Source organism: Homarus americanus, unplaced genomic scaffold, assembly GCF_018991925.1.
Source record: "Homarus americanus isolate GMGI-L3 unplaced genomic scaffold, GMGI_Hamer_2.0 scaffold4896, whole genome shotgun sequence".
Classification (NCBI taxonomy): Eukaryota; Metazoa; Arthropoda; class Malacostraca; order Decapoda; family Nephropidae; genus Homarus; species Homarus americanus.
Genome location: NW_024749657.1, coordinates 8,665,581 through 8,688,041, shown reverse-complemented (window position 1 = coordinate 8,688,041; position 22,461 = coordinate 8,665,581). Strand labels below are relative to the sequence as shown.

The 22,461-nt window shown below is 44.8% G+C and overlaps 1 protein-coding gene across 1 annotated transcript in view; it reads left to right on the top strand.

Moving 5' to 3' along the window:
* Positions 1-13,166, top strand: part of LOC121853502 (collagen alpha-4(IV) chain-like) — a 79,434-nt gene extending 66,268 nt beyond the window's left edge. The window contains exons 4-6 of the mRNA XM_042347653.1: positions 11,511-11,849; positions 12,357-12,563; positions 13,097-13,166. Of these exons, the coding sequence (XP_042203587.1) occupies positions 11,511-11,849; positions 12,357-12,563; positions 13,097-13,166 (616 nt within the window). The remainder of the gene's footprint in view (positions 1-11,510; positions 11,850-12,356; positions 12,564-13,096) is intronic.
* Positions 13,167-22,461: the final 9,295 nt, after the last annotated feature.

The following is a 22,461-nucleotide window of genomic DNA, read 5'->3' as shown; positions in this document are numbered from 1 at the left end:
CCTTCCGCCACCCAACCACAACCTCCCCACCCACACAACCTCCCACCACACAACCACCCACCCACAACCACACAACCTCCCACCACACAACCACACAACCTCACCCACAACCTCCCACCACCCAACCACACAACCTCCCACCACACAACCACACAACCTCCCACCCACACCTACAACCCCCAACCACACACACCACACACAGCCACACCTCCCACCACACAACCACACAACCTCCCACCCACACAACCTTCTGCCACCCACCACACCTCCCCTACACCTCCACCACACAACCACCCCACACACAACCACACAACCTCCCACCCCAACCTCCCACCACCCAACCACACAACCTCCCACCACACAACCACACAACCTCCACCACACAACCTTCAACCCCTAACCACACAACCACCCACCACACAACCACACAACCTCCACCCACACAACCACACAACCTCCCACCACACAACCTTCCGCCACCCAACCATACAACCTCCCACCACACAACCATCTACCACACAACCTTCCGCCACCCAACCACCCAACCACCCATCTTACTAACTCACTTGAACTACACAGATCATTATTCGACACAGCCAGGGTCAGTCTTTGTGCATCTGTCCCTGTCTTGTCTACTGTGATGTTGACAGATGCCACTATCCTTAACACAAATTACTGCTGAGGCGAACGTTCGACAGGCTCAGCTTCTCTCATTATGGACTTAAAGGAAACGCCAGGCACTGTTGAGTGTTTGTCTTGGCGGAGCAGTGTTATGGATGAGCTCGTCTGGGGTGTTTTCAGATAACGTGACGTTGTGGTATTAAGGAAATGTCAGGCGGTGTTGAACGCTCGCCCTGGCTTTGTTGTCATCACGGCAGAAAATTGGTGTAATATTTTGTGTAAAAGTTGGGTAATAAAATTATCTCTTCCCTCCAAGACACTGACAAACAAGTCCAGCTTCATTATAGAAGTTATTGTGGACGGCCACCAATCACGACTCTCGCTACCTGACGTCATAGTGGGTCACGACCAATCATTACATGTCCTACCCTCATGCACGAGATGACGTCATAGTAGGCGACGACCAATCACCATACGTCCTGGTTGTGGTAGGCAAGAACCAATCAACGTACGTCTTTTCCTGCATATGTTAGCTGACGTCATGGTAAGGAACGACCAATGAACACACATCATTCCCAGCGGTTATTTTTCCCCTGGACAAAACCCTATTCACAACCTCCCACCACCACAACCTCCCACCACCACAACCTCCCACCACCACAACCTCCCACCACCACAACCTCCCACCACCACAACCTCCTCACCACAACCTCCCACCACCACAGCCTCCTCCACCACCACAACCTCCCACCACCACAACCTCCTCCACCACCACAGCCTTCACCACCACCACAACCTCCCTCAACCACAACCCTCAACCACAACCTCCTCAACCACAACCTCCCACCACCACAACCTCCCACCACCACAACCTCCTCCACCACCACAACCTCCCACCACCACAACCTTCCACCACCACCACAACCTCCCACCACCACAACCTTCCACCACCACCACCACAACCTCCCACCACACAACTCCTCTAACCACCTGACCTCCCACCACCCACCTCCTCCACCACCACAACCTCCACCACACCTTCCACCACCACCACAACCTTCCACCACCACACCACCACAACCTCCCACCACCACCACAACCTCCCACCACCACAACCTCCCACCACCACCACAACCTCCCACCACCACAACCTTCCACCACCACCACAACCTCCCACCACCACCAACCTCCCACCACCACAACCTTCCACCACCACCACCACAACCTCCCACCACCACAACCTCCTAACCACCACAACCTCCCACCACCACAACCTCCCACCACCACAACCTCCCACCACCACAACCTCCCACAACAGCAACCTCCTCCAACCACAACCTCCCACACAACCTCCCACCACCACCACAACCTCCCACCACCACAACCTCCCACCACCACAACCTGCCACCACCACAACCTCCCACAACAGCAACCTCCAACCACAACCTCCCACCACAACCACAACCTCCCCACCACCACCACAACCTCCCACCACCACCACAACCTCCCCCACCACCACCCACAACCTCCCACAACAGCAACCTCCTCCAACCACAACCTCCCACCACCACCACAACCTCCCACCACCACCACAACCTCCCACCCACCACCACAACCTCCCACCACCACCACAACCTCCCACCACAACCACAACCTCCCACCACCACCACAGCCTCCCACCACCACCACAACCTCCCACCACCACCACAACCTCCCACCACCACAACCTGCCACCACCACAACCTCCCACAACAGCAACCTCCTCCAACCACAACCTCCCACCACCACCACAACCTCCCCCACCTCCCACCACCACAACCTCCCACCACCACCACAACCTCCCACCACAACCACAACCTCCCACCACCACCACAACCTCCCACCACCACCAACCTCCCACCACACCACAACCTTCCACCACCACCACAACCTCCCACAACAGCAACCTCCTCCAACCACAACCTCCCACCACCACACAACCTCCCACCACCACCACAACCTGCCACCACCACCACAACCTCACCACCACCACAACCTCCACCACCACAACCTCCCACCACCACCACACTCCCACCACCACCACAACCCCCACCACCACCACAACCTCCCACCACCACCACAGCCCCCACCACCACCACAACCTCCCACCACCACCACAACCTCCCACCACCACAACCTCCCACCACCACAACCTCCCACAACAGCAACCTCCTCCAACCAACCTCCCACCACCACCACAACCTCCCACCACCACCGCAACCTCCACCACCACAACCTCCACCACCACCACAACCTCCCACCACCACCACAACCTCCCACCACCACCACAACCTGCCACCACCACAACCTGCCACCACCACAACCTCCCACAACAGCAACCTCCAACCACAACCGCCCACCACCACAACCTCCCACCACCACCTCCCACCACCACCACAACCTCCCACACCACCACAACCTTCCATCACCACAACCTCCCACCACCACAACCTCCCACCACCACAACCTCCCAAACCACAACTCACCACCACAACCTCTCACAACCACAACCTCCAAACAACCACAACCTCCCACAACCACAACCTCCCACCACCACAACCTTTCACAACCACAACCTCTCGCTGAACCAAAATATACCACCAAAGCCACAAAGTTGGGTCATATTCCTTGGTTGTTAAACTTATATATCTGTTTTTCCTGTCGCGAATTCCTTTCAGATGTGAGAGATAGTGAGAGACTGTGGTGAGAGATAGTGAGAGACTGTGGTGAGAGATAGTGAGAGATGGTTGATAGGGTTATTAGGAGATTGTTGTGAAAGTAGCGAGACTGTAGTGAGAGATAGTAAGACAGTTGTGAGAGATAGTGAGACAGTTGTGAGAGATAGTGAGAGACATTTGTGAGACATAGTGAGAGATAGTGAGACAGTTGTGGGAGATAGTTATGAGAGTTATTAGGATATATTTGTGAGAGATAGTGAGAGACTGTGGTGAGAGATAGTGAGACTGGTGGTGAGAGATAAAAAAAATGAGTGATGTAAAATATAGTGAGAGATTTTGAGAGACTGTGGTGGGATAATGAATGTGTGTGAGACAGTTGGAGAAACTTGAGGAGAGATCGGATGAGACTGGTATGAGACAGTGATGGAAGACCGGTGAGAGATTATATGAGATAGTGGTAATTGAATGTTAAAGATGTGACAGATTTGGCTAAGAGACAGTGAGAGACAGTATGGGACAGTGTTAAGTTACAGTGAGACAGAGTGAGAGACAATAAGAGACTGTATTAAGAGGAACAATAAGAGATAATGAGAGACAGCAAGAGACATTATTAAGACCGAGAGACAGTATGAGACAGTGTTAAGTTACAGTGAGACAGAGTGAGAGACAATAAGAGACTGTATTAAGAGGACCGATAAGAGATAATGAAAGACAGAGATGAGAGACAGCAAGAGACATTATTAAGACCGAGAGACAGTAAGAGACAGTGTTAAGTTACAGTGAGACAGAGTGAGAGACAATAAGAGACTGTATTAAGAGGAACAATAAGAGATAATGAGAGACAGCAAGAGACATTATTAAGACCGAGAGACAGTAAGAGAGACAGTTGTTAGAGGTAATATTTGAAGATCTTACGAAGTTTGGTCATTAATGCTGCACTAAGCTGTTATCACACTGGGTTATGGGCGTCACTCACCCGATATCACACCCACCCTGTGTAAAGCTTAGCGAGAGTACAGCTTAGTGAGAGTATTGGTTAGTGCAGTTTAGTATGAGTACAGTTTATTGAAAGTAGGGCTTTGTTCAGCTTAAGGAGTCTACAGCTTAGTGAGAACACAGCTTAGTGAGAGTACAGCTAAGTGAGATTACAGCTTAGTACAGCTTAGTGAGAACACAGTTTAGTGAGAGTACAGCTAAGTGAGATTACAGCTTAGTACAGCTTAGTGAGAACACAGTTTAGTGAGAGTACAGCTAAGTGAGATTACAGCTTAGTACAGCTTAGTGAGAACACAGTTTAGTGAGAGTACAGCTAAGTGAGATTACAGCTTATTGAGAGTACAGTTTAGTACAGCTTATTGAGAGAGTACAGTTTAGTACAGCTTAGTGAGTACAGCTTAATACAGTTTAGTAAGAATACAGCTTTGTGAGAGTACAGCTTAGTCACCTTACAGCCTAGAACAGCTTATTACAGCTTCGTGAGAGCACAGCATAGAGGTGGCCAGCTTACTACAACATAGGGGGTCGTTAGCGGGTTGATCAACGACTCTCCCTTCGCTATAACGACCTAATTACCGAGACCTAAAACTGCCAACACCTCCTATAACTACTACCGATTGTCATTACGCCTCTCTCTCTCAAATGTCTGTCTCTCACTCTCACTTCCACTCACTAAGATACACAACCAGGAGAGAGAGAGAGAGAGAGAGAGAGAGAGGTAATTACTACACTCATTGCCTCCCCTCACTCCCGTCCCCTCTCACTCCCTCTCCTTCCCTCTCCCAGGTTTCTCATTTGCTCTTTTCTCTCTCCCACAATTCCCACTCACTCACCTAATCTCTTTGACCCGTCTAACTCTCTCCTCATTCTCTCCCACCCCTTACCCTTCTGGAAGAGAGAGAGAAGAGAGAGAGAGAGAGAGAGAGAGACGTCCACGTGCATCCCTCTCTCTCTTTCTCTCTCCCCTCTCCCCCTCTGCTGTGAGAGTAAGGGGGGAATGAGGGGAAACAGCTGCCACGAATCTCTCTCTCCCTCCCTTCCTCCACCCTCTGTGTGTGAGAGAGATAGAGAGAGAGAGAGAGAGATAACGAGAGAGACCAACTATCTCTCGTAATTTAAAAGTTGTCATGTAACAAGACAATCACGGATGACATACCTCGCTCCAGCCTCGCTATTTTGACGATGTAAAAATTTTTTGGCATATTTTTTTTAGGGGGACATTGTGACCTTGACCTCTGACCTTTGACCTCTGACCTTTGACCTCTGACGTATCAAGAGAGTCACCCCATTTAACATCATACAGGAGACTTGATTTATATTACATTTTCTAGTCAAACATCATAAAAAAACTATGAAAACACACACACACACACACACACACACACACACACACACACACACACACACACACACACACACACACACACACACACTGCCGTATCGTCTCAACAGGGTATTTATTCCTATTATAAGCCTCATTTAGGGCTAATTTAGGGTTCCTCTCCTCTAACTACATGGTAAGTGGAATTTATCTCAAAGGTAGAGTCTCAATGCACCCCAGACGCCATTGAGGAGCTTTATACATCAGTGTGGTCAGATGGTAAGGTGGTGTTGGTCTCCTTAGAATCCGGATCAAGTCAGCTGCTCCTATGCGAACGTAAGCAATAACAATAACAATGGGTCGTGGTGTTGTGTGGTGGATACTAGAACATGACCACAGCATACTACAACATACTACAATACACTACAGCATACTACAACATACTACAACATACTACAACATACTAAAACATACTACAACATACTACAACATACTACAGCATACTAAAACATACTACAGCATACTAAAACATACTACAATATACTACAATATAGTAAAACATACTACAGCATACTACAGCATACTACAGCATACTACAACAACATGCAACATACTCCCCCTCCCCTCACCTCACAAACTATATAATTTCTACCCTTGTCTCCATCAACATATTAAACCTTACCTCTCTCTCTCTTACTGCATCCATCCTCCTTTTTCTTTACTCTCTCCCGCCTTCCCTTCCCTCCTTTTCTCCCTTTCTTTCTGGTTCAATTCTCTCTCTCCCTTCCATCCTCCTTTCTCTTCCTTCTCCCTGCCGCCGTTCCTCCGCCCCTTTCATGTCAGTCCTCCTCCCTCCCTTCCTCCTCCTCCCTCCCTCCTCCCTCCCTCCCTCCTTCCCTCCCTCCTCCTCCCTCCTCCTCCTCCCTCCTCCCTCCCTCCCTCCTCCTCCCTCCTCCCTCCTCCCTCCCTCCCTTCTCCAGTCATGTTATAAAATAAACTTCATCACGTTAAATTACTTTTTATGATCCAAGATTACATGAACCTTCCTGGCAGAGGAAATAGATAGATAGATAGATAGATAAATAGATAGATAAATAAATAGATAGATAGATAGATAGATAGATAGATAGATAAATAGATAAATAGATAGATAAATAAATAGATAGATAGATAGATAGATAGATAAATAGATAGATAGATAAATAGATAGATAGATAGATAGATAGATAGATAGATAGATAGGTAGATAGATAAATAGATAGATAAATAGATAGATAGATAGATAGATAGATAGACAGACAGCCAGACAGACAGACAGAGACAGATATATTCATACATACTGTACATAACCGAATATATATATATATATATATATATATATATATATATATATATATATATATATATATATATATATATTCATACATACTGTACATATATATATATATATAACTTTTTATATAATGTTAATTTAATCTACGTAATCTTATGAATATTAATTGTGGTTTTAAAGGTTCAAGCCAGCAGTTCAAGTGTATGTATGTATGTTGTGGCGCGGTGGTAGTGATCCCTGTTCACACACAGAGGTCCAGGGTTCGATTCCCCACTAGTGAGGTATTGTTTGTATATGGAAGTCCGCGTGCTATATGGCCTGATGAGAGATGTATGTGTGTGTCTGTATGTATGTACACCTTTATACACCTCGGCTGGGATTCCATCAGGCCCTGAGGCTTTGTTATTTTTCATCTGCTTGATGGCAGTAGCTACCTCATCCAGGGATGGAGGATAGCTGAGGTGGGTCAGCTCCCTCCTGGATGCTGAGGGACCTGCTGGGTAGTCAGGACATCCACATCGGTGTTTCTGTTGAGGAAGGAATGGTAGTGCTCTTTCCAGTGCTGAAGGAGGCCTTCATCGTCTTTAATTATGAGGTTACCGTCAGAAGAGCGGAGGGGGGCTGCGCCATGAGTGACTGGCCCATAAAATGTTTGAGTAAAAATGAAAAAATCGCGCAGCTTGTGCTGATCTGCAAGTTTTTGTGCTTCACATGCTTTATTTTTAAGCCAGTCTTTCTTTAGATTGCGAAGTTCCTGCTGGGCTGCCGCTTTCTTCATGTGGAAGGTATCACCTTTAGTACGAGACTGAGGGTTGTTCTGCCAGTCAGTAAAAGCAGCACGTTTATCATTGATGAGTGCTTTGATTGCCTGGTCTTTTCATCAAACCAGTCCTGGTGTATTCTTTTGATCTGGCCGAGGGTCTCTCTGCAGGTTTTTATCATAACAGTATTAAGAGTATCCCATTCGGCACTGGGATTCACGTTGTTTGCTGTTGGGTTGTTTATCAGCCCATGTTCGAGCGGCTCTCTGAAAGCTTGTGCTACCGCTGGATCCTCCAGACGCTTTGTATTAAAACCTCTTCTGGAGGCTTGCTGCCTTCGCCGTTTTGGGGCAACGTGAAGTGAGAGCTTAGATCTGACAAGTCGATGATCAGTGTCACAGTGGTCTGAGCCACGCATGGCACGGGTGATGAGGACATCTCGGCGATCTCTTTCTCTGACAATGATGTAGTCAATGAGATGCCAGTGTTTGGATCGTGGGTGTTGCCTCGAACCCTTGAACCTATCGGCCTGCCTAAACAAGGTATTGGTGATAGTGAGGTTGTGTGTAGCACACTTGTTGAGGAGGAGTAGGCCGTTGGGATTACACTTCCCTAGTCCATTACTCCTTATGGTTCCCTGCCAAATGTCAGCATTTCTGCCAACTCTGGCATAAAAGTCGCCAAGGAGCACAACCTTATCTTCTCTGGGGATAGAGGTTAACACTCTGTCGAGGTCGGCGTAAAAGGCCTCCTTGATATCGTCCTCTGTATCCAGTGTGTTAGGGCGTATGCACTGATGAAGAAGGCATGATGTGAGTGATTCAGTGGGACTCGAAGCGTCATGAGGCGCTAGTTGATCTTAATAGGCATTTCAGTTAGCCTGTGTAGGAAGCGTTGGCGGATGGCAAAGTCAACTCCATAAATGCGGTTTGTCTCCGCAGCAGGCTTACCCTTCCAGATGAAGGTGTAACCAGACCCCCGTTCTGGCTACTCTGTCGATGTTATACCTAGCCAGCTCTTTTGCCACAAGGGCGGTTCTTCTTTCAGGACGCGCAATTGTGCCAGTGTCCAGAAGGGTCCTGACATTCCATGGAGCAACCATAAGAGGTTGCATAGTTTGTTTTTGTTTGGATCTGTGATTTTGGTTGTGTTTTCGACCGCATAAGGATGACCTTACTGGGTGCGGTTGCCCAGTCAGGTTGGGTTTCTTAGGCAGGCTATGTTTAGGGCACCTTTTTTAGCCCCCTCCCCATGTGGGGTGAGCAGAGTGGCTCCTCGAAAGGGGTGCTCAGTCGTACAGACTGGAACGGATTGCACTTCTGCCTAGATCCCAGTGTATAAACGACCATATTATCTGTGCCGCCCTTGTGACTAGACTCGCGGTAGTCATCTCTGCCTGTCCCCGTCGCCACTCGTCCATCGCCATAGGACTTTTTGGGCGGTATAGGGATTTTGATGATGAGAGGTATGATGAACTGGATGATGGCTGCCCGTGAGTTGATTTATGTGGTGAGGCAGGAGCGCAGGCTGCAACCACACATCTTGGCTCTCCCTTTTCCTGATCCAGTGGTGCAAGTGTTGCAACAGATAGGAGAGGAGAGTCATTTATTTACACATTAGCTTCGTCTTAACCAATATATTTCATGCTAAACCTGCAGCTCCGTAATCTGTCTCCAGTATTGTCAATCTCTGTAGGAACTCAAGGCGGTGGGAGGTGGAGGGGTGGGGGTGGAGGGGGGTGAAGGGGGTGGAGGTGGGGGGATGGGGGTGGGCGAGGTGGAGCGACTGAGGAAAGGCGATTTAAAGTTTTAATTAAGGTCTTTGTCCACCACTGACGACTAAATAAATTCTTGAGGATAAGTTGGTCTTTCTTCCATCTTCTTTCCTTCCTTCGTTCTTTCCCGATTTTCTCTCTCTCTCTCTCTCTCTCTCTCTTCTCTCTCTCTCTCTCTCTCTCTCTCTCTCTCTCTCTCTCTCTGTTTTCTGTCTGACTTGTATCTCTGTCTGTCTATCTCTGTCAGTCTGTCTAATCATCTTCTAACTGCCTAGCTTACATATGTCTGTCTGTCTGTCTCTCTCTGTCTCTCCAGGAGTTAAGCATACCACGCCACAGTTCTGTGTGATGGGTCCGGAAGGTCCGTGTGTGTGTGTGTGTGTGTACAGTATGTAAGTATGTATGTATGTATGTATGTATGTATGTATGTATGTATGTATGTATGTATGTATGTATGAGACAGACACAACCAAAACAAAATCACACAAGCACGACAACAAACCAAACCTAACTAAACCTAACCTAACCTAACCTAACCTAACCTAACCTAACCTAACCTAGCCTAACCTAGCCTAACCTAACCTAACTCATCCGCTAAATATAAAAACACAAAATACTTTCCAAGAAAACAACACACACACACACACACACACGCACACACACACACACACACACACACACACACACACACACACACACACACACACACACACACATGGACAAAACTAAGGTAAGCGAACCATTTCTTAAAACATTCTGGAACTAAATTTGATCTCCTTTCCATCGCCGCATCTCAGTAAAATTGTTCATGTTATCTTGGTGTAATATTTAGCGTTTCAGTTTAATCTGTAGAGTGGAGTCGTATTATTTAATCAGTTGAGAGGAAATATTTATCTGTTGTGTGTGATGGTGAGGGTACAGTAGGGGGGGGGGAGGAGGGTAGTATGGTGTCTAGTAGGTGTTATGGTGTGGGTGTAATGGTGGTGTGGTGGTGGAATGATGGTGTTTTGGTGATGGTTGTAATGGTGGTGTGGTGATGCTTAGATGAGAAGAAGGTAAAGAAGGAATGGGTGTGTTGTGGTGATGTGATGGTGTTGTGATGGTGGTGATGATGTTTTGCCAGAGGTGTGGTGGAGGTGTAATATTTGTGTAATGGTGTAGTGACGGTGGTGTAACGGTGGTGGTAGGTGTGGCAGAGGTGAACACTATAGTAAAACACACAGTACATGGTAAGTGTAAGGGCGGAGACGAGTGAGTAAGGGTCGTTTTAACTCCTGGTTCTGGCTACACTGCAGGCTATGTGAGAGAATGCATACATACAGACATACATACATACATACATAAACATATTGATAGATAGATAGATAGATATAATGTTGATTGTTAGACAGACAGACAGATAAGAGAACTCGCCGTCAACCACAGTAAATTAATGTGTCTGCTGGGTAAATATGAGAGACTCTTTATACACTCATTACCAACACCACCAGACACTTCACTTTGTTTACTCTTCATCAATTGTTGCCGCCATCTTGTGACGTCATCGTAATTATCACCAATCATAGACGTGTATGTTTGTTTTTTCTTCATCAATTGTTGCCGCCATCTTGTGACGTCATCGTTAATACCACCAATCATAGACGTGTATGTTTGTTTTTCTTCATCAATTGTTGCCGCCATCTTGTGACGTCATCGTTAATACCACCAATCATCGACGCCAAATATTAAAGTTTTGTTCAGATGTGTGAGATATGTGAGGTATCTAACACACACACACACACACACACACACACACACAAGTGGTAAATGAACGAGAAAGAGAAAGAGGGGAAGCGAAAAAAAAATACATTGATATACAGATGAATAGATAAATAGAACAAGGGAGTAAATGCGGGAGGAATCAAAGACTACCAGCCACTGTCCCCCTCGCTCACTAGCAGCATAAACTCTGGCCTGAGGGGAACACAATCAATGTTTCCCCTCACAGTCCTCCAGGTCCTAGTCTTTCAGGTCCTACTAGTGTTCCAGGTCATTCAGGTCCTCCTGGTCTATTAGATTCTCATGCATCACGTCTTTCAAGTCCTCCTAGGCGTTCAGGTCCTACTAGTGCTCCAGGTCCTACTAGTGTTCCAAGTCCTACTAGTGCTCCAGGTCCTACTAGTGTTCCAGGTCCTACTAGTGCTCCAGGTCCTACTAGTGTTCCAGGTCCTACTAGTGTTCCAGGTCCTACTAGTGCTCTGGGTCCCCTACCTAGTGTTCCCGGGTCCTGCAGTGTTCCAGGTCTACTAGTGTTCCAGGTCCTACTAAGTGTTCCAGGTCACTACTAGTATTTCCAGGTCCCACTAATAGTGTTCAGAATGCTCCAGGTCCTGTGTTTTAGGCCCTACTAATTAACAAGTCTACTAGTGTTCAGGTCTACTAGTGTTCAGGTCCTACTAGTGCTCCCAGGGTACCACTAATTGTTCCAGGTCCTACTGATGCTCCAGGTCCTACTAATTGCTCTAGACCCTACTAATTGCTCCAGGTCTACTAGTGTTTCCCAGGTCTACTAATGCTCCAGGTCCTACTAGTGTTCCAGGTCACTAGTGCTCCAGAATCCTGCACCTAATTGTTCCCACAGGCCCTACTAGTGTTCAGGTCTACCCCCAGTGCTCAGGTCCCTACCACTAGTGTTCCAGGTCTACTAGTGTTCCAGGTCCTACTAGTGTTCAGGTCTACTAGTGTTTCAGGTCTACTAGTGTTCCCAGGTCCCCACCTAGCGCTCCAGGTCCGACTAGTGTTCCAGGCCCCTACTAGTGCTCTAGGTCCCTACTAGTGCTCCAGGTCCCACTAGTGTTCCAGGTCCTACTAGTGCTCCAGGTCCTACTAGTGCTCCAGGTCCCACTAGTGTTCCAGGTCCTACTAATGCTCCAGGTCCTACTAATGCTCCAGGTTCTACTAGTGCTCCAGGTCCCACTAGTGTTCCAGGTCCTACTAGTGCTCCAGGTCCTACTAGTGCTCCAGGTCCACAACAAGTCTCTCTCTGTCTCTCAGGCCAAAAGTCTCTCCTACTACACTAATTTATTTCAAAGTCATCATATAAGTGTGATGGTAAGTCCTAATCTACCCTCAACTACTTAATGCCCTTGTTAAACACTCCTCTTTACTTAGCAGTCTCGTTAAGCACTCCTATCCACATATCCGGTTTGTTAAGCACAACTTTCCACTTAGCAGTCTCGTTAAACACTCCACTACACTTAACAGCCTCGTTAAATACTCCTCTCCACGTACAGTAGCTGGCTCGTTAAACACTCCACATATCAGGTTCGCTAAACACTCCTCTTCACATATCTGGTTCGTTAAACACTCCTCTTCACATATCTGGTTCGTTAAATACTTCTGTCCACTTATCAGCCTCGTTAAACATTGCTTTCCACATAGCAGCCTCGTTAAACATTGCTTTCCACTTAGCGGCCTCGTTAAACACTCCTCTCCACACATGACGCTCGTTAAACAGTACTATTTACTTGACAGGCTTGTTTAACAGCCCTGTTAACTTAGCAGGTTCGTTAAACACAATTGTACGCTTAACAGGGTCGTCAATCGCCCTTTAGCACCTGACAGAGTCGTTAAACACATTTCACCACTTGAGAAGGCTCGTTAGACACATAACTACCTGATAGAATCGTTAAACACCATTAACTACCGGACAGGATTGTTAAACACTATTAACTGCTTAATAGGGTCATTAAATACCCTTAACTACCAGACACGATCGTTAAACACTCACTCAAACTCGGCTGAACAATTATGCTGAGTCACTTGTTGACCGATATGCATGATTGTTCCATTATGTTCAGTGATTGTTCCATTATGCTCAGTGATTGTTCCATTATGTTCATTGATTGTTCCATTATGTTCATTGATTGTTCCATTATGTTCATTGATTGTTCCATTATGTTCAGTGATTGTTCCATTATGTTCACTGATTGTTCCATTGTGGTCATTGATTGTTCCATTATGTTCACTGATTGTTCTGCATTGTTCGGCTGATTGTTCCATTATGTTCATTATTTGTCTCATTATGGTCATTGATTGTTTCATTATGTTCATTGGATTGTTCCATTATGGCTGCTGATTGCTCCATTATGGTCATTGATTGTTCCAATATGCTCACTGATTGCTCCATTATGCTCATTGATTGTTCCATTATACCACTGATTGTTCCATTATGTTCATTGATTGTTCCATTATGCCATTTGTTCCCATTATGTTCATTGGATTGTTCCATTGTGGCTTCGGCTGATTGTTCCATTATGTTCATTGATTGTTCCATTATGTTCATTGATTGTTCCATTATGTTCATTGATTGTTCCATTATGTTCAGTGATTGTTCCATTATGTTCAGTGATTGTTCCATTATGTTCAGTGATTGTTCCATTATGCTCAGTGATTGTTCCATTGTGTTCATTGATTGTTCCATTATGTTCATTGATTGTTCCATTATGTTCATTGATTGTTCCATTATGTTCAGTGATTGTTCCATTATGTTCAGTGATTGTTCCATTATGCTCAGTGATTGTTCCATTATGTTCATTGATTGTTCCATTATGTTCATTGATTGTTCCATTATGTTCATTGATTGTTCCATTATGTTCAGTGATTGTTCCATTATGTTCAGTGATTGTTCCATTATGTTCAGTGATTGTTCCATTATGCTCAGTGATTGTTCCATTGTGTTCATTGATTGTTCCATTATGTTCATTGATTGTTCCATTATGTTCATTGATTGTTCCATTATGTTCAGTGATTGTTCCATTATGTTCAGTGATTGTTCCATTATGCTCAGTGATTGTTCCATTATGTTCATTGATTGTTCCATTATGTTCATTGATTGTTCCATTATGTTCATTGATTGTTCCATTATGTTCAGTGATTGTTCCATTATGTTCAGTGATTGTTCCATTATGGTCATTGATTGTTCCATTATGTTCATTGATTGTTCCATTATGTTCATTGATTGTTCCATTATGTTCATTGATTGTTCCATTATGTTCAGTGATTGTTCCATTATGTTCAGTGATTGTTCTATTATGTTTAGTGATTGTTTCCATTATGTTCATTGATTGTTCCATTATGTTCATTGATTGTTCCATTATGTTCATTGATTGTTCCATTATGTTCATTGATTTTCCATTATGTTCATTGATTGTTCCATTATGTTCATTGATTGTTCCATTATGTTCATTGATTGTTCCATTATGTTCATTGATTTTCCATTATGTTCATTGATTGTTCCATTATGTTCACTGAGTGTTCCATTATGTCTATTGATTGTTCCATTATGTTCACTGAGTGTTCCATTATGTTCATTGATTGTTCCATTATGTTCAGTGATTGTTCCATTATGTTTAGTGATTGTTTCTTCTTCTTTAAACATTTTCGCCTCCACATTCTTAACCTTTTCCTTTGCCTTCGTTATTTCTTGTTTATCTTAATTTATCTTCATTGTCATTCGTAGGAGATGCATCGTTATTATTATTATTATTATTATTATTATTATTATTATTATTATTATTATTATTATTATTATTATTATTATTATTATTATTATTATTATTATTATTATTATTATTATTATTATTATTATTATTATTATTATTATTATTATTATTATTATTATTATTATTATTTTTTTATTATTATTATTATTATTATTATTATTATTATTATTATTATTATTATTATTACTATTATTATTATTATATTTTTATTATATATTATTACATACACATATTATTATTATTATTATTATTATTGTTGTTAACATATTTTTGAACATTTGGCACCACAACATAAAACTTGACACCACAACATAACACTCTGACAACACAACATAACACTCGACAACACAGCATAACACTTGACAACACAACATAACACTCTGACACCACAGCATACACTTGACAACACAACATAACACTTGGCACCACAGCATAACACTCGACAACACAGCAACACTCGACAACACATAACACTCGACAACACGGCAACATGACAACAACATAACACTTGGCACCACAGCATAACACTTGACAACACAACATAACACGCACCACAGGACACACGCACACTCGACAACACAACATAACACTCTGACAACACAGCATAACACTTGACAACACAACATAACACTCGGACAACACAGCATAACACCTGACACCACAGCATAACACTCGACAACACAACATAACACTCGGCACCACAGCATAACACTTGACAACACAACATAACACTGGCTTACAGCATAACACTCGACAACACAGCATAACACTCGACAACACAACATAACACTTGACAAACACAACATAACACTCGACACCACAGCATAACACTCGACAACACAACATTCGGCACCACAGCATAACACTCGGCACCACAGCATAACACTCGGCACCACAGCATAACACTCGGCACCACAGCATAACACTCGGCACCACAGCATAACACTTCGGCACCACAGCATAACACTCCGGCACCACAGCATAACACTGGCACCAGCATAACACTCGGCACCACAGCATAACACTCGGCACCACAGCATAACACTCGGCACCACAGCGCAACACTCGGCACCACAGCATAACACTTACAGCATAACACTGCACCACAGCATAACACTCGGCACCTGGCATAACAGCAGCACAGCTTACTCGGCAACACAACATAACACTCGGCACCACAGCCTTACCTTAAACATTTGTCAACACAGCGGCCATAGTCACTTGGCACGCACGCATGAGTTTGTTTACATGACTTAGCAAAAAAGGTGCAGCTGGTCGCGTCCGACTTGTTGCATTAATAATCGAGTCAACTTTACATTAAGGTCTCCAGGGTTCCGGGAGGCGGGGTAAAGAGGTAGATATATCTCACTTTTCTCTCTGTTTGCTAGGAAGAAAAAAAAATATTACCCCTTTACTGGCAAGGTGAAAAATATATTACATAATGTTGATATAGTGAGGCAAGTAATGTTGATTAACTGTAGGAATGTACGTATTGAATCTTTTTATTTATTCTTTTAATTAATTTAATCGTAATGAAAAGACACACACACACACACACACACACACACACACACACACACACACACACCAAAAGACAATAACAGGGAAGGGAGACATGTGTACACGCAGGTAAGACTAAGGCAGTACTTAATGAGAGACTGAACAAACACAGGTGTAGTCAGGGTAAATTATCTCAATTACACCAGGTACAATTTTTAGTGTCTTCGCTGTGGATATATTTTATGAGCAGGACCTGTGTGAAGCCTTCAGGTCTACAAGTGATACAAATACAACCTGTGAAGCTTCCAGGTCGACAGTTGATGAGGTATGAGCCAGATTTGTGAAGCCCCTCAGGTCAACAAGTGGTTAGACGAGAGCCAGATCAGTGAAGCTCCTCAGGTCAACAAGTGGTCAGACGAGAGCCAGATCAGTGAAGCCCCTCAGGTCAACAAGTGGTCAGACGAGAGCCAGATCAGTGAAGCTCCTCAGGTCAACAAGTGGTCAGACGAGAGCCAGATCAGTGAAGCCCTCATGTTCAATAGTTCAGAACAACTCACATGCTTTGCGTTTTACAGAGTTCCGTCATTAACAATATTAATCTCCATCACGACCCAACTTAGGCGATGAGGCCATAAGTTGCTTCACCACCCCCACACGACCCAACTTTGAAGGTCGACACGAAGCTAATGATGACCACCTTGTAATGACCTTCACGGTAATGATGACGAACCTGTAATGACCTCCACGTTAATGATGATAATGGAGGCTATCTTCTTCCGGGAGGCACCAGGGACTACCCACTCAACTCTCAGGTGTTTTCTCTATATGGTGGCAGTGGTGGTGGTGGTGTCTTATGGTGGTGGCAGTGGTGGTGGTGTCTTATGATGGTGGCAGTGGTGGTGGTGGTGTCTTATGATGGTGGCAGGGTGGTGGTGGTGTTTATGATGGTGGCAGTGTGGTGATGGTGTCTTATGATGGTGGCAGTGGTGATGGTGTCTTATGATGGTGGGTGGTGGTGGTGGTGGTGGTGTCTTATGATGGTGGCAGTGGTGGTGGTGGTGTCTTATGATGGTGGCAGTGGTGGTGTGTCTTATGATGGTGGCAGTGGTGGTGGTGGTGTCTTATGATGGTGGCAGTGGTGGTGGTGGTGTCTATGATGGTGGCAGTGGTGGTGGTGGTGTCTTATGATGGTGGCAGTGGTGGTGGTGGTGTCTTATGATGGTGGCAGTGGTGGTGGTGTCTTATGATGGTGGCAGTGGTGGTTGGTGTCTTATGATGGTGGCAGTGGTGGTGGTGTCTTATGATGGTGGCAGTGGTGGTGGTGGTGTCTTATGATGGTGGCAGTGGTGGTGGTGGTGTCTATGATGGCGGATGGTGGTGTCTTATGATGGTGGCAGTGATGTGTCTATGATGGTAGGTGTGGTGTGGTGTCTATGATGGTGGCAGGGTGGTGGTGGTGTCTTATGGTGGTGGTGGTGGTGGTGTCTTATGATGGTGTGGTGGTGGTGGTGGTGGTGTCTTATGATGGTGGCAGTGGTGGTGGTGGTGTCTTATGGTGGTGGCAGTGGTGGTGGTGGTGTCTTATGATGGTGGCAATGGTGGAAGGTTTTTTAACGTGTGTTGGAGATGATTTTGACACCAGCTGTAGTGTGTGTGATTGATGAAACGTTTTCAGTGGGTAAGTCAGCTAGTGAGTTAATCAATTAATGAGTCAGTCAGTGAAATAGTCAGTCAACGAGTCAGTTACCCATTGAGTCAGTCAGTGAGTGAGTGATTAAGTGAGTGATTGAGTGAGTGATTGAGGAGGAGTGAGGATGAGGAGGAGGAGGATTGAGTGAGTGGTGAGTGAGTGAGTGAGTGAGTGAGTGAATTAATGAGTCAGTCAGGGCAGTAAGTGAGCCACCTCAGTGAATAAGTCAAAGAAACAGAAACGAAATGAACTAGAGTCAAAGAATGAGACACAGATGGCACACACAGCCGCCGACACAAGTACCCGTAAGCACCTGCACATCAACCTCCTCACCTGAACGCTCCACATGACTCACTTAAAGGAGAAAAAATCATTAAAACTCAGGAAAAACGCCATTGTGTTTCTGATGTTTCCTGGTCAAGTGGAGACTCCCTTCTTATCCTCCTCCTCCTCCTCCTCCTCCTTCACTTCTCTGTTATTATGGAGATGAAATTTGCATTTGTGTAGAGGCAGAGCCAATGAACGCTGGCTTGATGGATGGTCGTCTCTCACTCTACACGCTAACTGTTCATGTTTATAGATGAGGCTTTGGTCTGTTCTCTGTGTTGGTAACTGTGTTGGGTCTGTTCTCTGTGTTGGTAACTGTGTTGGGTCTGTTCTCTGTGTTGGTAACTGTGTTGGGTCTGTTCTCTGTGTTGGTAACTGTGTTGGGTCTGTTCTCTGTGTTGGTAACTGTGTTGGGTCTGTTCTCTGTGTTGGTAACTGTGTTGGGTCTGTTCTCTGTGTGTTAACTGTGTTGGTCTGTTCTCTGTGTTGGTAACTGTGTTGGTACTGTTAACTGTGTTGGTAACTGTGTTGGGTCTGTTCTCTGTGTTGGTAACTGTGTTGGGTCTGTTCTCTGTGTTGGTAACTGTGTTGGTCTGTTCTCTGTGTTGGTAACTGTGTTGGGTCTGTTCTGTGTTGGTAACTGTGTTGGGTCTGTTCTCTGTGTTGGTAACTGTGTTGAGTCTGTTCTGTGTTGGTAATGTGTTGGGTCTGTTCTCGTTGGTAACTGTGGTCTGTTCTCTGTGTTGGTAATTGTGTTGGGTCTGTTCTCTGTGTTGTAACTGTGTTTGTCTGTTCTCTGTGTTGGTAACTGTGGTCTGTTCTCTGTGTTGAATGGTGTTCTCTGTGTTGAATTGTGTTGGGTCTGTTCTGTGTTGGTAACTGTGTTGAGTCTGTTCTCTGTGTTGGTAACTGTGTTGGGTCTGTTCTCTGTGTTGGTAACTGTGTTTGGTCTGTTCTCTGTGTTGGTAACTGTGTTGGGTCTGTTCTCTGTGTTGGTAACTGTGTTTGGTCTGTTCTCTGTGTTGGTAACTGTGGGTCTGTTCTCTGTGTTACGTGTTGGGTCTGTTCTCTGTGTTGGAACGGTGGTCTGCTCTGTGTTGGTAACTGTGTTGGGTCTGTTCTCTGTGTTGGTAACTGTGTTGGGTCTGTTCTCTGTGTTGGTAACGTTGGGTCTGTTCTCTGTGTTGGTAACTGTGTTGGGTCTGTTCTCTTGTGTTGGTAACTGTGTTGGGTCTGTTCTCTGTGTTGGTAACTCTTGGTCTGTTCTTGTGAACGTTTGGTCTGTTCTCTGTGTTGAACTGTGTTGGGTCTGTTCTCTGTGTTGGTAACTGTGTTGGGTCTGTTCTCTGTGTTGGTAACTGTGTTGGGTCTGCTCTGTGTTGGTAACTGTGTTGGGTCTGTTCTCTGTGTTGGTAACTGTGTTGGGTCTGTTCTCTGTGTTGGTAACTGTGTTGGGTCTGTTCTCTGTGTTGGTAACTGTGTTGGGTCTGTTCTCTGTGTTGGTAACTGTGTTGGGTCTGTTCTCTGTGTTGGTAACTGTGTTGGGTTTGTTCTCTGTGTTGGTAACTGTGTTGGGTCTGTTCTCTGTGTTGGTAACTGTGTCGGATCTGTACAGGGTCTCAGGCAGAAAGAGATGCCATCACTAGCCTCACGAGACACTAAAAGCCCCTGATCGTTCCTTCCCTCACGTGACACTAGGCAGTCTATGTTTACAAAGTGACCGTGATTACTGATGTTGAACGTTCCCGGGTCGTCAGCTGTCCCAGTGAGGTATGTGGCTTACCTGTGTACAATTTGCACATTTACCTGTCTCTCTTAATTGGTGTACAGGTGTAATTAAGAGAAGGTGTGAGAGAATGTGGCGTAATGTTGTTGTGGTCACGGAACAGAGCAAGGTGTGTGTGTGTGTGAGTTATTACACCGTGTCACACAACCATTATTACTTTTAACGTGGGTCAGTTACGGCCACAACTATGAACAACAACAATCTCGACTGTCTGACTCGTTGGTGTACTGATTGCTCTATTGACTGACTCACTGACTCACTCCCTGACTCACTATTTCCCTGACTCACTGACTCACTGATAGATTCATTGCTCCAGTAACTCACAAATTGATTGAGTGACTGACTGAAGGAAAGAGAGAGAGAGAGAGAGAGAGAGAGAGAGAGAGAGAGAGAGAGAGAGAGAGAGAGGTTTCCGTGTACAGGTAATAAACACTACCAAGTGACCATTTTATTCAGAGGGTCGACCTGGCGAGCTTTTAGGGGTTTTATTGCGGGTCTGTTGCTTTAAGGTGTCTATTTTAGGGGTCCGTTTTAGGTAGTTCGTTTTAGGGGTCCATTTTAGGGAAATCGTTTTATGTGTCCATTTAACTGGGGGTTTCGTTTTAGGGGATTTCGGTGTCCATTTTAGGGGATCTTTTTAAGTGTCCGTTATAAGGATATCGTTTTAAGGTTCCATTTTAAAGAATTCGTTTTAAGCTTCCATTTGGGGGATTCGTTTCAAGGATTCGTTTTGGGGATCCGTTTTAGGGAGTTCGTTTTAAAGGTCCGCTTTAGGGGTCCATTTTAAGAGCTCTATTTTATTACCTTCACATCAAGGGATTCACAGTTATCAACAACGTAACAATATGAAGACATGAAAATGATTATAAAACTATATATATATATATATATATATATATATATATATATATATATATATATATATATATATATATATATATATATATATATATATATATATATATATATATATATATATATATATATATATATATTATATCTGTAAAGGTTAAGAATTAAATCAACACATCAGTTTGGTGGAATGTAATTAATGCCTGTGCTGGTTGGCTCGTCAGAACATCCTAAATCGAGCATTTCATTTGAATCTGTTATTGGAAAGTCAGTTTTACCCAGATGTGTGTTTGTGTGTGTGTGTGTTGGAGGGAGCCAGTGACAGAGTGTTGGGGGTTATTGGAGGTCAAATAGAATGTATGTTTTCAGGAGGTCAGGAGGGTTTTGGAGAGGTCATGAGGTGGGGAAGGAATCTGGAGGTCAATGAAGAATGAGGAGGTCAGGAAGTATCAGGCGGGATCAGGTGGTGGTCACAGATATCTTCCAGGGCTGTGGTCACAATATCCAAGGAGGCACAAGTTTTACCATGTAGGATGTTTCAGAGATAAAGAGGAGGAAATAGACATACGAACATAGAAATGATAAATGATATACCAAAAACAAATGCCGGGATAGTTACAGGAATATATTGTGCCCGGTCAGTTCGATTCTTGGTCAATTCAGCCTCTGGTCAATTCGATCCTTGGTCAAATCGATTCTTGGTCAATTCAATTCCTGGTTAATTCATTCCCTGGTTTTATTCAACCCCCGGTCAATTCAATTCTTCGTCATGTCGATTCTTGGTCAATTCAGTCCCTGGTCAATTCAATCTCTGGTCAATTCGATCTTCAGTCAATTCAACACCTGTCGACTCAACCTCTGTCAACTCAACCTCTGTCAACACAACCCCTGTCAACTCAACCCTTGTCAACTCAACCCCTGTCAACTCAACCCCTGTCAACTCAACCCCTGTCAACTCAACCCCTGTCAACTCACCCCTGTCAACTCACCCCTGTCAACTCAACCTCTGTCAACTCAACCCGTCAACTCAACCCCTGTCAACAACCCCCTGTCAACTCATCCTGTCAACTCATCCTGTCAACTCAACCTCCTGTCAACTCAACCCCTGTCAACTCAACCCCTGTCAAACCCCTGTCAACTCAACCTCTGTCCTCACTCCAACTGTCAACTCAACCCCTGTCAACTCAACCCCGTCAACTCAACCCCTGTCAACTCAACCTCTGTCAACTCAACCCTGTCA